Source organism: Jaculus jaculus, chromosome 15, assembly GCF_020740685.1.
Source record: "Jaculus jaculus isolate mJacJac1 chromosome 15, mJacJac1.mat.Y.cur, whole genome shotgun sequence".
Classification (NCBI taxonomy): Eukaryota; Metazoa; Chordata; class Mammalia; order Rodentia; family Dipodidae; genus Jaculus; species Jaculus jaculus.
This window is the reverse complement of record NC_059116.1, coordinates 49,923,820-49,936,342: the sequence shown is the minus strand read 5'-3', so window position 1 is coordinate 49,936,342 and position 12,523 is coordinate 49,923,820. Positions and strand designations below refer to the sequence as shown.

At 45.2% G+C, this 12,523-nt stretch overlaps 1 protein-coding gene across 1 annotated transcript in view; it reads right to left on the bottom strand.

Moving 5' to 3' along the window:
• The window catches only part of LOC101608926 (zinc finger protein 396), a 51,458-nt gene extending 40,788 nt beyond the window's left edge, over positions 1 to 10,670 (bottom strand). The window contains 2 exon segments of the mRNA XM_012950732.2: positions 10,053 to 10,173; positions 10,536 to 10,670. Coding sequence (XP_012806186.2) covers positions 10,053 to 10,173; positions 10,536 to 10,670 — 256 coding nt within the window.
• Positions 10,671 to 12,523: the final 1,853 nt, after the last annotated feature.

Genomic DNA, 12,523 nt, shown 5'->3' with positions numbered 1-12,523 from the left:
TGATATACCTATATACATGCACAATACTGTATAGATTGACTATAAAATATGGTGAAATATTGTCACTTGTGTTACTATGAATGGCACTGTAGTACATTGTGTTAAGAGAAGTAAAGCAGGGACAGAAAGGTGAATGCTACATGATCTCATTTACAATTGGATTCTAGAACAGAAAGAATAAACTAATAATTACCAGAGGCTCGAAAGAGTAGAGGAGTGAAAGGATGCTAGTTTTCTTCAGAGAGATTAGATATTAATTTTACTTCAGTACATCAAAGGACACAAACAATGCACAAAAGAGTAAAAAGTTTACAAATCACATATATTGTATATCTGATAACATTGTATATAATAATAATAATAATAATAATGTATTCAAGGTACATAAGAATGCCTACAGCTCAATAAAAACAGTAAGAACAACCCAATTACAAAAATGGGCAAAGTACATAATACACATTTCTCCAAGGAAAATATGCATATGGGCAACAGATAATCTTATGAAAAAATGCTCAATATCACTAATCACTGGAGAAATGCAAATCAAAACCACACTGTGATAGCACCTGTTACAGTTTAATGGTGACAGGTACCTTACATGTTGCAGTCAGGTTTGCATTGCTGGTAGATATCACCCAACCAAGAGCAGCTTTGGGGGAAGAAAGGTCTATTTTGGTTTACAGACTCAAGGGAAAGCTCCATGAAGGCAGGGAAAACAATGGCATGAGCAGAGGGTGGACATCATCCCCTGGCCAACATAAAGTGGACAACAGCAACAGGAGAGTGTACCCAACACTAGCTATAATACTCATAAGACCATCCCAACAATAGACTGCCCCCAAGAGGTGTTAATTTCCAATTTCCATCAGCTGGGGAGACTAGTATGCAGCACACCTAAGTTTATGGGGGACACCTGAATCAAACCATGACATTCCACCCCTGGCCCCCATATACTGTTAACCATCCATGATGTAAAATGCAATGCATTCAAGTCCAACTTTCAAAATCCCCATTTTTTTTTTTAATCAATCCTAATGATGTTCAACCATTCCCATATTCAGAGATCTTTTAACTGAGCCATAACAAGAAAAAATTTCCCCAAAGCCCATAATGGCACAGAAAACACATTCACATGGCAAAAGATGGCACTGGGGATAGCAAAGAAATATTCACCCAATTCAAGATTTAAAATAGCCATGGCAAACATCAAACTCTGCAGCTCCAAGACCAACAGCTCTATCCAGTGACAAGCCTCTAAATCCAGTAATCCTAATCAGCAACAAGACTCTGGAGTTCTAATTCCTCCCTTCCAGCTAGGCTACTCACAGTCCTGGAAAACTTATCCAGGGCCAGCAGCTTTCCTTGGCAGTCAGCTCGTGATCCTGGCATCTCCCTGGGTCTCCACTGCAATCCACAGTTCATCCTCATGGCCCCATGGGGTCTCCATGCAGGCATCCAGCAAACCTGCTTCACACTGCCCGTGGCCATTTCCATAACGCAAGACAGTGTTGCAAACTCAATGACCCTCTCTGTCCTGCATCTCTTACACTCCATAATACCAGATGGTGTGCCAATTTGTTAATCCAGGGCGGGGGTGGGGGAAATAAAGCAGACTTTGAAGAACAGGAAACTCCTTGAGCACTCAGGCCCCTCCAAAAGAGTATACATTCTTCCTGTTGCCCCAGTACAGGTCAGCTGGCTCAATCTCAAAGGTTGTAATCTCTCATATAATTGCAGCTGAACAGGCAGAAGTTTCAGCCCAAAGATTTCATTTCTATCCCATATCCCTCTGCTCACACCAGTCCATTCATATGCAATGCAACCCTGCACAACTTCTCAGGACACAGCACTGCAAGGTGTTTCTTAGGCCAAAGTTTCAAATCCTTCCACGTTCCTCTTGAAAATCAGCTCCAAAAGACTGAAGCCACACAGGTGTCTAGAAGCAATACCAACATTCCTCTTGCAGTCAAATACGCATTGCTGGCAGATATCACCTGACCAAGAGCAGTTTTGGGGGAAAAGGGGGGTTTATTTTGGCTTACAGACTCCAAGGGAAGCTGCATGGTGGCAGGGAAAATGATGGCATGAGCAGAGGGTGGCCATCAACCCCTGGCCAACATAACATGGACAACAGCAACAGAATAGTGTGCCAAAGACTGGCAAGGGGAAGCTGGCTATAAACCCCATAATCCTTCTGTGGTAGTTTGACTCAGATGTCCCCTATAAACTTAGGTGTTCTGGATGCTAGGTTCCTCAGCTGATAGCAATTGAAAATCAAAGCCTTCTAGAGGCAGTGTATTGCTGGGGGTGGGCTTATGGGTGTTATAGTCAGTCTCCTCATGCCTCCTGTTGCTATTGTCTACCTTATGTTGGCCAGGGGTGATGTCTACCCTGTGCTCATGCCATCATTTTTCCCTACCATTGTGAGTTTCCCCTTGAGCCTGTAAGCCAAAAATAACCCCTTTTTCCTCCACAAGCTGCTCTTTGTTGGGTGATTTCTACCAGCAATGTGAACCTGACTGCAACACCTGCCCCCAACAATACACTGCCTCCAAGAGGCATTAATTTCCAAGTCTCCATCAGCTGGGAACCCAGCATTCAGAACACCTGAGTTTATGGGGGACACCTGAATCAAACCACCACACATACCTCACATGTTCATGTAGTTCAGGTTCAGTAGTTTCCAGCTGATGGACTTTTGTGAAGTGATTACATCTTGCGGGTAGTGACTTAATCCATGGGTCAATTCCTTGATGGGTTCATAGTATGATGGTATTATTCTGAGATGGGAAAATGTAGGAAGTAAGTTTCTAAGGGCATGTCCTTGGAGGCTATATCTTGGCCTGACCCTTTCCTGTATTCCCTGTTTCCTGCCCACCAGGAGGTGAGTAGCTTTTCTTAAATTTTATTTTAGAGAGAGAGAGAGGGGCAGAGGGAGAGAGAGAAATTTGGTTCACCAGAGCCTTAGCTACTGCTATCAAACTCCAGACACTTGTGCCACCGAGTGGTCATGTGCAAACTTGCACTTACCTCACCTTTGTGTATCTGGCTTATGTGGGATCTGCAGAGTCAAAAATGGGTCCTTGGGCTTTGCAGGCAATTGCCTTAACCACCAAACCATCTTCCCAGCCACTATGATGCTCTGCTTCACTATGAGCTCAGGATCAATACAGAAGCCACGGTGAACTGAAACTTCTGAAACCATGAGCAAAAATAACTCCTTCTGCCCTTCAGTTACTGTTTATGTCAGAAATTGCATCAGATCACATCTGTCTGCACCAGTTAGGATGTCTGTGATCAAAACAAAATAAGCCACAACAGAAAATAGCAAGGGTTGGCAAAGGCATGGAAAAATCTGAATCCTTGGGCCCTGGTGGGAAGTCCTGCAGCTGTTGTGCATGGCAGGACGATGGTGGCAGTGGGCTCTGTTGTATGTGCAGTTTCAGCTTTCCAAGGTGAAGGTGGTTCTGGAGATTTCTTGCACAACCATGTGAATGTATTTAACTCATTGAGTTGTATTTTTATTTTTAATTTTTTATTATGCTTTTTATATTCAATTTATGTAAATATATCTTTTATATAGGTTATAGTCTTATATTCCTTCATTCCTGGTCTCCATTTTCCTGAGGACCCTGGAGGTGGTCGTGAGGCTGGCATCAAGAGCAATACTCATCACTGCTTCTCTGCTGATTCTTTTGGACCAGTGAATGTGGTGGAGGAGGCCCATCTTGTGGAGGGCAGTTGGCTGTCTTTTCTTGTTGAATTGATGGATCTTGGATCTCCCCAGTATTCTCTGCCATCTTTAAAGTAAATCAGATCCTCCAAGCAAAGGGAGACCACCTCTGGTTAAGGGGGATATGCATATAATTTTTTTAATATTTTGTTCATTTTTATTTATTTTGAGAGTGACAGACAGAGAGAAAGACGGATAGAGGGAGAGAGAGAGAATGGGCGCGCCAGGGCTTCCAGCCACTGCAAACGAACTCCAGACGCATGCGCCCCCTTGTGCATCTGGCTACATGGGACCTGGGGAACCGAGCCTCGAACCGGGGTCCTTAGGCTTCACAGGCAAGCGCTTAACCGCTAAGCCATCTCTCCAGCCCAATTTTGAGAGACACTTTGATGAGGATACCCACTCAAGTTGTCCAGAGAATAATGGGGGCTTCTCTTTGGGGGGTTGTGAGTTTCCCGTCTTAGGACATTGAGTTGGTTTCCAGTGCCAGTTATGACTTTTCCCCCACTGAGCAAGCCTCATGTCCAATTGGAGGGCCGTTGGTTGTCCACAGAGGCTGTGTCCACTACCACACCGGTGTGTATTTCTTGTTCAGGTGGTGGATTGTGTGGCTGGCAGGGTCTCCCACGCAGTTGTGCTGTCGGTGTCCAATGTGACTCAGTAGCTCCCTTAGTACTTTCCAGCACCATGAGGGTTTCCCAGGAGAGGATTGGCTTTGCTCTCTGTTCCCACGTGCTCTCTGGGTGCCCTGAAACAGCAGCCTGTAGTTTCTTCAGCAATGGGGTTTTACCTTTTAGTTCTGCTGGGTAGTCAACTGCTTGGCAATAGCCAACATTGTTTTGGGGATCTCATGGGTTTTCACTGTGGTGGTGTGACCCAGTTCTGATCCTGGGTTCACAAGCCAGAACCTGTGGTTTTAGGATTAAGCTTTCTCCACCTTCTACTGGGCATGTGAGTCTGTGGGTTAAAGACTGTGTACTGCTATTCAGGGGGAAGATACCTAATGTACCAACTACTGTAGTTTGTGTGTTTCTCCTCCCCATCCTCCCTTGCCCTGACCCTTCTACCTTCCCACCCTCCATATTCTTTCCCTTAACTAGATTCTCTGGCGACCCCTCTTCTTTTCCTTCTCTGTTTTCACTTTTACCTGGTCTCATTCTGCTTATACATCCATAGTCTTAATGCATACTGCCTTTGCCTTCCTCTTCAGCTGGTTTATTATAGAAGCCACATAAGAGAAAAAATATGCAGTGTTTGTCTTTCTTAGTCTGTATAACTTTGCTTATGATTATATTTTCCAAGTACATTCACTTTCTTGCAGATTTCATTATTTCATTTTTCCTTACTGCTGAGGAGAATTCCATTGTGCATATGTACCACATTCTCATTATCCATTCGTCAGCTGATGGGCATCTGGGCTGATTCTAGTTGTTAGCTATTGTGAATGGAACAATGATAAACATGGTTGGGCAAGTATCTCTAAAGTAAAAAGTGGAGTCTTTAGGGTAAATGCCCAGGAGAGAAATAGCTAAGTCAGATGGTAGATCTATTTTCATCTTATTTCTTTACTTATCTTGCCCTTTGTTGTAATCAGCTTCATGTTTTTGGGATAAATATCCAAACCAGACACAGCTTATGGGAAGAAGGAATTCATTTCAAGCTTACAGATCCAGGTAAAACTCCATAAAATGGTGGGAAAATTTGGGTTCCATTCATAAATCCAAGCAGATAGACACCACCAAACAGCCAGCACCCCATGCAAGCACAGCCAGAGCTCAACACCTCTCTGCATACCTTCAGATCTGCTACCAGTGACACCTCTTCCATCCAGGTAGCTGCAGTTACAAGGTTTAATAAAACACCAGAGTCTATGGGGACTAACATTCAAACTACCACACCTCTGAAAACAAACCCCAGATACTTTTGCCACTATTTTTTTTTTTTTGTTTTTGTTTTGTTTTTCAAGGTAGGGTCTCACTGTAGCTCAAGCTGACCTGGAATTCATTCTGTAGTCTTAGTGTGGCCTTGAACTCACAGTGATTCTGCTACCTCTGCCTCCCAAGTGCTAGGATTAAAGATGTGTGCCACCACACCTGGCTATTTGCCACTTTTTGCATCTGGTTTATGTGGGTGGCTTGAGAATTGAGCCTGGGCCAGCAGGCTTTGCAAGCAAGCACCTTTAACCACTGAACTATCTTCCCAGCTCCAAGCTGTTTACACATTTAAATAGCTAAAAGAGTATTATTATGTAAAATTTATGACAATGTATACAAGTCTATTAGGGCCTATAAGATAATACTATATATACCATATATATATATATACTATAAGATAATACTTTTCGGGATGATTATTCAGGAACCAGTATAAGGAAAATACAATAACATAAATTAAAGAAGACCGAGACAAATGGAGCTACATTCTACCCTCCTGGGTTAGATGTCTTAATATTATAACAAGGATAATTCTTCCCAAATTAAACTGTAGATTTAAAGCAACCTATCAAATTAAAATACCTTTCAGGAAACTGAAAAACTGATGCCAACATTTGGGTAGAAATGCAAACTATCAAGAAGAGCCAGGAGGGCTGAAAAGATGGCTTATTGGTTAAGGTGCTTGCCTGCAAAGCCCAAGAACCCAGGTTTGATTCCCCAGAACCCACATAAGCCAGATACACACGTGTGTCTAGAATTCATTTGCAGTGGCTGGAGGCCATGGCGCGCTCATTCTCTCTTCTCTATCTGCATCTATTTCTCTCTCAAATAAAGTTCCTTAAAAAATTTTTTAAAAATAGAGCCAGGAGAACATAGTGGTGGGACTCATTCTTAAGGGGTTGATATTTCTTAAAAAGTTGCAGTAGGGCTGGAGAGATGGCTCAGTGGTTAAAGGTACTTGCTTGCAAAGCCTGATAGCCTGGGTTCTCTTTCCCAGTACCCATATAAAGTCAGATGTACAAAGAGACACATGTGTCTGAAGTTTGCAGTGGCTACAGACCCTCATCCTCTCTCTCTCTTTACTTACAAATGAATAATAAATAAAATAAAATAAAATGTTACAGTAAATAAAACAGTGTGTTATGAATGTAATGATAAATACATTGATTGATCAATGGAATAAATTAAAGGTCCCAGGAGAAGATTCACACATATGCTTGAAGTGGTATAGACAGCTCTGCACATCTGTGCTCCCACACACATTACTGAAAAGGTGATCTTTCCAATAAATGATATGGATCAGTTATTCATAAGGAAAAATAAAATTTGACTCTAATTTCTACCACATAGAGAACTATTTCCAAGTGAATTGTAAACCTCATTGTGCAAGGCCAAATAAGAAAGATTTTAGAATGTCATGTAGGAAAGCATCTTGAAGTTATTGATTGGGATAGGCACAGGGGGAGTTTATTTTGGGGTGGGGGTTTGAGGTAGGGTCTTTCTTTAGCTCAGGCTAACCTGAAATTGACTACGTAGTCTCAGACTGGCCTCAACTTATGACAGTCCTCCTACCTCTACTTCCCAAGTGCTGAGATCAAGGGCGTGCACCACCATATCCGGCCCAGGGGGAGACGTCATTGTTGTTGTTCTTTCAGAGTAGGGTCTTACTCTAGCCCAGGCTGGCCTGGGATTCACTATGTAGTTTCAGGGTGGCCTCAAACTCACAGCAATCCACAGGGGGAGATTTTTATACAAGGAAATCGATAGTTACAACCACAAAGGATGAAAGTGATAAGTTGCATATTGGTCAAAATAATAAAAGGGACTGGAGAGATGGCTCAATGGTTAAGGCACTTGCCCATGAAACCTAAGGACCCAGGTTTGATTCTCAGAGCTCACATAAAGCCAGATGCACTAGGTGGCGCATGTGTCTGGAGTTCATTTGCAGTGGATAGAGGTCCTGATGGTTCCAATCTCTCTATTTCTCTCTTTTTCTCTCTCTCTCCCTCTCATTCTTAATAAATAAATAAATAAAATAATAATGAAAGGGCAGCAAGTGTGGGACCCTGGAGTGACAGTCACAATAAGTGAGGGAAAATACTTTCTACTGAAGTGTACCACTGAGGATGGCTCCAGGCACTGCAAAAGGAACACTGCTGGAGAGTGCAGACATGTTTGACAGTATTGAGAAAAACATACAACATCTGTTATATGTAGGCATTCATGCTGATATCTAGACAACTAATCAAAAAAAAACAAACAAACTGAAACCATGTAATGATTTTCCAGTACAAAAACCACGGAAATGTGTCATCAGAAATGAAATATAATAATATGTACTGATTTACTAACCTGTGAAAATATTTGAAAAATCAAGACAAAGAGTTGAGGAGTAAACAAGGCAGACAGGGGGAGAGGAAGGGAGGGAGGGAAGGGAGAAAGGATAACCACCCAATTCCTCTTCCAAGTTAGTCTGGGCATGCTTTGTCATTCTATCCGCAAGAGGGCGCAAGGTGACTGAGCTTTCTCCTTGGATTGTCCTCAGTACACTTCCTCCTACTTCCATTTTGGTGGAGCTGACAAGTGGTTAATGTTAGCAGATTAATGTTGGGGCTCAGCTACACCACTCCTGAGTATAGACCCGAAGGAACAGAAGGGAGCATTCAATACAGATGCCTGCACACCCATGGTTATTGTGGATCTGTTCACAATAGTGAAATTACAGAATCAGCTACCAAGGGAGCAGGCCATATTGGAAAGCCGTGACCCTTGTCAGCGCAAGGAGAAAGGAGCAAGTAGAAGGTCTCTACACCACGGCTTCCACAAAGCACACTGACCACACATCCACTGCTGATGAAAAAGAAAATGTGATACATAGACACAATAGAATATTCAGCCAGAAAGAAAAATAAAATCATGTTCACAGGCAAATAAATGGCACTAGAGACACAGTAAGCGAAATAAGCTAGACACAGGAAAAACAAAAACAATATGTTCTCATGTGTGGGATTTAGAGGAAAAAAATTAAAAAGAGGAGGGAAATAGGGGAGAAAAGCTAGTAGGGAATGAATATGACCAAAGTACCTTATATGCCTAACTGAAAATGTCCCAGTAAAGCCCATCATTTGATAAAACTAAGTTCCATGGGAACAAAAACCAAACTTATCAAACAATGTCTTTTTCCCCATCTCTTAGCCTGGGAACCAGTATTGTGCTGCCCGTTTTTACATTTGATTTACCTCATGTAAGTGGGGCCATGCAGGGTTGAGTTAACATGGTATCTCCAAGGTTCATCCAGGTAGTGGCATAGGATAGGATCTCAAAACGCTGGGCGATGATGCCACCTTCCTTTGCCTGTCCATCTGCTGAGCATTGCTTTGCCCGCTTGTCTTTCGTGCCTAGCATGAAAGGGGAACAAAGGAATGTAAACACCTTTTCCACATGCTGCTTCCCACGCCTTCCTTTACCTCCAGAATTGGAATCACTAACCAATGTCTCTTCTAGTTTTAGCTGATTCCTTCTGCGACTGTGTTTTTACTTAGCTTACTAAGTTGTCAGCTTCCTAATGGCATTTTAGTATATCCCATTCCCCTGCCCCCTTCCTCGTGCCCCAGGGCTCCCCAGACTCTCCTTTCACGTGGCCTCGGTCCTACAGACTACCTTACTTGCTTCCTCCCTGGAGCCTCCCTGCTCTCCGGGCCTCTTCTCTTCTGCCCAAGCATTGTTTTCCTTCCTCCCCCACAGTCTCTCATCTGTGCCTGGTCACCTTGCCTCTCTCAGGACCCTGCAGTGGACTTGCCCTCAGGACCCAGGCCTTGCCCTCAAGAATCCAGTGGACACTGTTCCTTTTGTGACCTGGTGTTTGTGCCCCACCCTTGAATGTCAATCCAATACACAGAGCAATGGTCCTGCTGAACTTGAGAGTTGGAGAAGTGAGCCCCCAGCCTCTCAGACCCCAGGAAGTTTTGAGAAGAGCAGAGCCATTTAGCTTGTCTGCTGGGTGGTGTCACAATGGAACGGAAATCACAACTGAGCAGGAGTCACTTAGCATGGTCTCCTCTGGGACTGTCCCTTCCTGCCCATGACGCCTCAGTGAATCTGCCGCTTGCAGCCCCAGCTTCCTTCACCTGTGAAATGATGGTCATAATCTTATGATCGGAGTTTTGGCCAATACACCAATACAGCAATGCACTAGTAAATTTAGGGTATTCCTGGATCCTTGTTGTATGAGTTTAAAGAATTAAAATCCCTAGACCAGAAGGGAATACTTAAAGATACTTTATTAGATTAAGAAAGGAAAAGTACAGAGAGCCCCTGCCATGTGGAAGTCAGGAGGGGGTAGAGAGCCCAGCCATCTGAGCCCAGCGGGGCCTAGAAGGACTTACCAGAGGCAGGGATGTGGGTGTTCAGGAGAGGTGAAAAGGCAAGGATAACCCTATTGTGGCGGGCTTTACCCTCAGGCTCAGGTGAGTCTGTGGAGAGCTCATTGGTCTGGCTCAGGGCTGTCTGATGAGCAGGGGAGGAGAGAGCAGACTGCACAGTTGGGTCAGAGGGGGACGCGGGTCCTGCGGAAGCAGACCTCCCCTCTTTTGGCCCCTCTTTCCTTACTGGCCACTGAACCCCCCATCTCACTAGATTGTCCTGAGAAACCAGTGGGGCGGTGTTTTCTCAGTGTGGGAAACACTCCAGCTCAGCAAAACATGTAGCTATTAACTCATCTGTGAAACTCAGGTGACACGTCTCGGGGGAACTGAATGTTCCAGATTCTGCTTTAAGCTCTTTTCTCTGAGTTTGCTGATTCCCAGACCTCAGTCTGAACAATTTCAGGAAAGAAAAGAAGGAAGATGTCCAGGAGACCATTCCCTGACCTGCTCCAGTGACTCTCCTGCTGGCTGGCGCTCCCACTGTTCGCTGTTCCCGCCCACTCTGTGCTGGGCTGGCCTGGGCCCTGCAGGTAACTTGGCATTGATGACACCGGTCTCTGCAGCACCAGGCCCTGGCATGAGGGTGGAGGGCGGGAGTGAGGCCACTGTGAGCACATGGGCTCTAGTCCCAAGGAGGCTGGGGCTTCTCATCTATAGGTCGTTCTCGGTACAACTGACCCCACGGCAATGCCTCGGCATAAAAGTCTGTTGAGAGAGCAGGTGGTTCCTGCTCTCAGACACTGATGCCCGGACCACACCACAGGCATCACTGCCACCTTCTCGCATTTGGGTTCTGGTTATTAACAGGGGCCCCAGAACACCATATTCCTTGTATGGTGACAAGCCACCTGGTGTAGACAGATATATTTATTTCTACTCTGGAGTACAATCTCACACAGTTTATATACAGACAGCTTTGTGGGCCCAAGGGGAAGGGTGGCCCCAATCTGATGCCTTACAATGCCCAGGGCCCTTCCTCCTTTCTGACTTGTCTGTTGCCTGGTTTTCCCTGTCTTCCTGCTTCAGTGGCAGGAGGGTGACAGTTAACCTCTGGGCTCAACCAGGTCTGGCAGCATCTTAAGGGGAGCAACTGTTGGCTAGGTTTGGGTGATTGACAATGTGTGCTACTTTCCTGAGCAATGTTCCAGACTCCTTTCTGAGCCTGGAGAGATAGCCCAGGTGATAAAGCACTTGCCGCACAACTCTGAGTACCTGAGTTCAGACTCCAAGCTGTAAGCTGTGGCAGGCTTCTGTAATAGCAGTGTGCCTAAGGCAAGGAGGGAGGTGGGAACAGGAGAATTTCCTGGAAGCTCATGAATGCAGCTGGGCACTATGGGAAATCTTGCCTCAAAGGACCCTGAAAGGCGTAGACAGACCTGAAAGTTGTCTGAAGGGGCAGGGAAATCTACTGCCACTAGAAAAAATAAAAAGTTTTCTTATCCCACTCCAAAAAGCTTATGTGGTGTGTACAAAGGCCAGGCAGGGTCGGGAGGTCAGCAGTGCACCTGTGAGCAACAGCAGTGGCTGTAGGTCTATCCGAGATGACAGAATAGCAGGCTACCAAGCAAGCTTCTGAAAGTAGAGCATTTGCTTGTGGGAATAGCTGGGTGTCACTCACTGGATGCCAGTAGCTGAGGTGCCCAGCAGGGAGAAGATGGCTGTGAGTTGGTGAAGGATGGACAGAGCAGAGTAAGGTAGCTTATTGGGGTGCTGCAGTGATTGAAGGCTGGAGAGGCAAGTGTGAAGTTGTAAGGAACAAGGAAGACGAGAAGAAGGTGAGAAGACTTGGCCACAGGAGGGGTTGTGGCTATGAATGTTTCCAGAAGCTCACCGGAGCTGCACGGGAGTAGTGGATTTGAAAGGGATGTAGATGATTACAGCCCTAGACGTTAAGTGACTGGAATGCTGAGTCCCCAAGCCCTCTCTCCCTGAGCTGACTGAGGCCTGGACCATCACTCAACCTGCACAGATTCCTCTCTTCTTTTTCTCTCCACATTGCTGCTATGCTCCAAGGTCTCGTGGGCGCGATGTCTTACATCATGAGGCTGGGAGGGCCTGCAGTGTTCTCCAGTCCTCCCCCGCCAGTGCTGGCAAGGTGCAGCATCAGGCGTTTCCAGTGGCACTTTATGGCTGAAAGACATGGCTGAGACAATTGAACTGAGCTGCCACGGACTGCCCAATGCCACCACTCTGCAGGAATCCCACATTCCTGCAGGAGGATGACACACACTCATTAGCTAAGAGTGTGGGACATGCTTCGCCGGATCCCTTGAGAGACCAGCCCTGACTTCAATCTGATGAAAGAAGTTGTCCCCAAGTCATCAGAGTGCCAGCATAGTGACTTGTGAACACCCACATATTCCCACATGGGGTAAGCAAGAGGTATAGATGTTCAAGATCAGCTGGGAAGGGATTTCCAGACTGAGACTGGC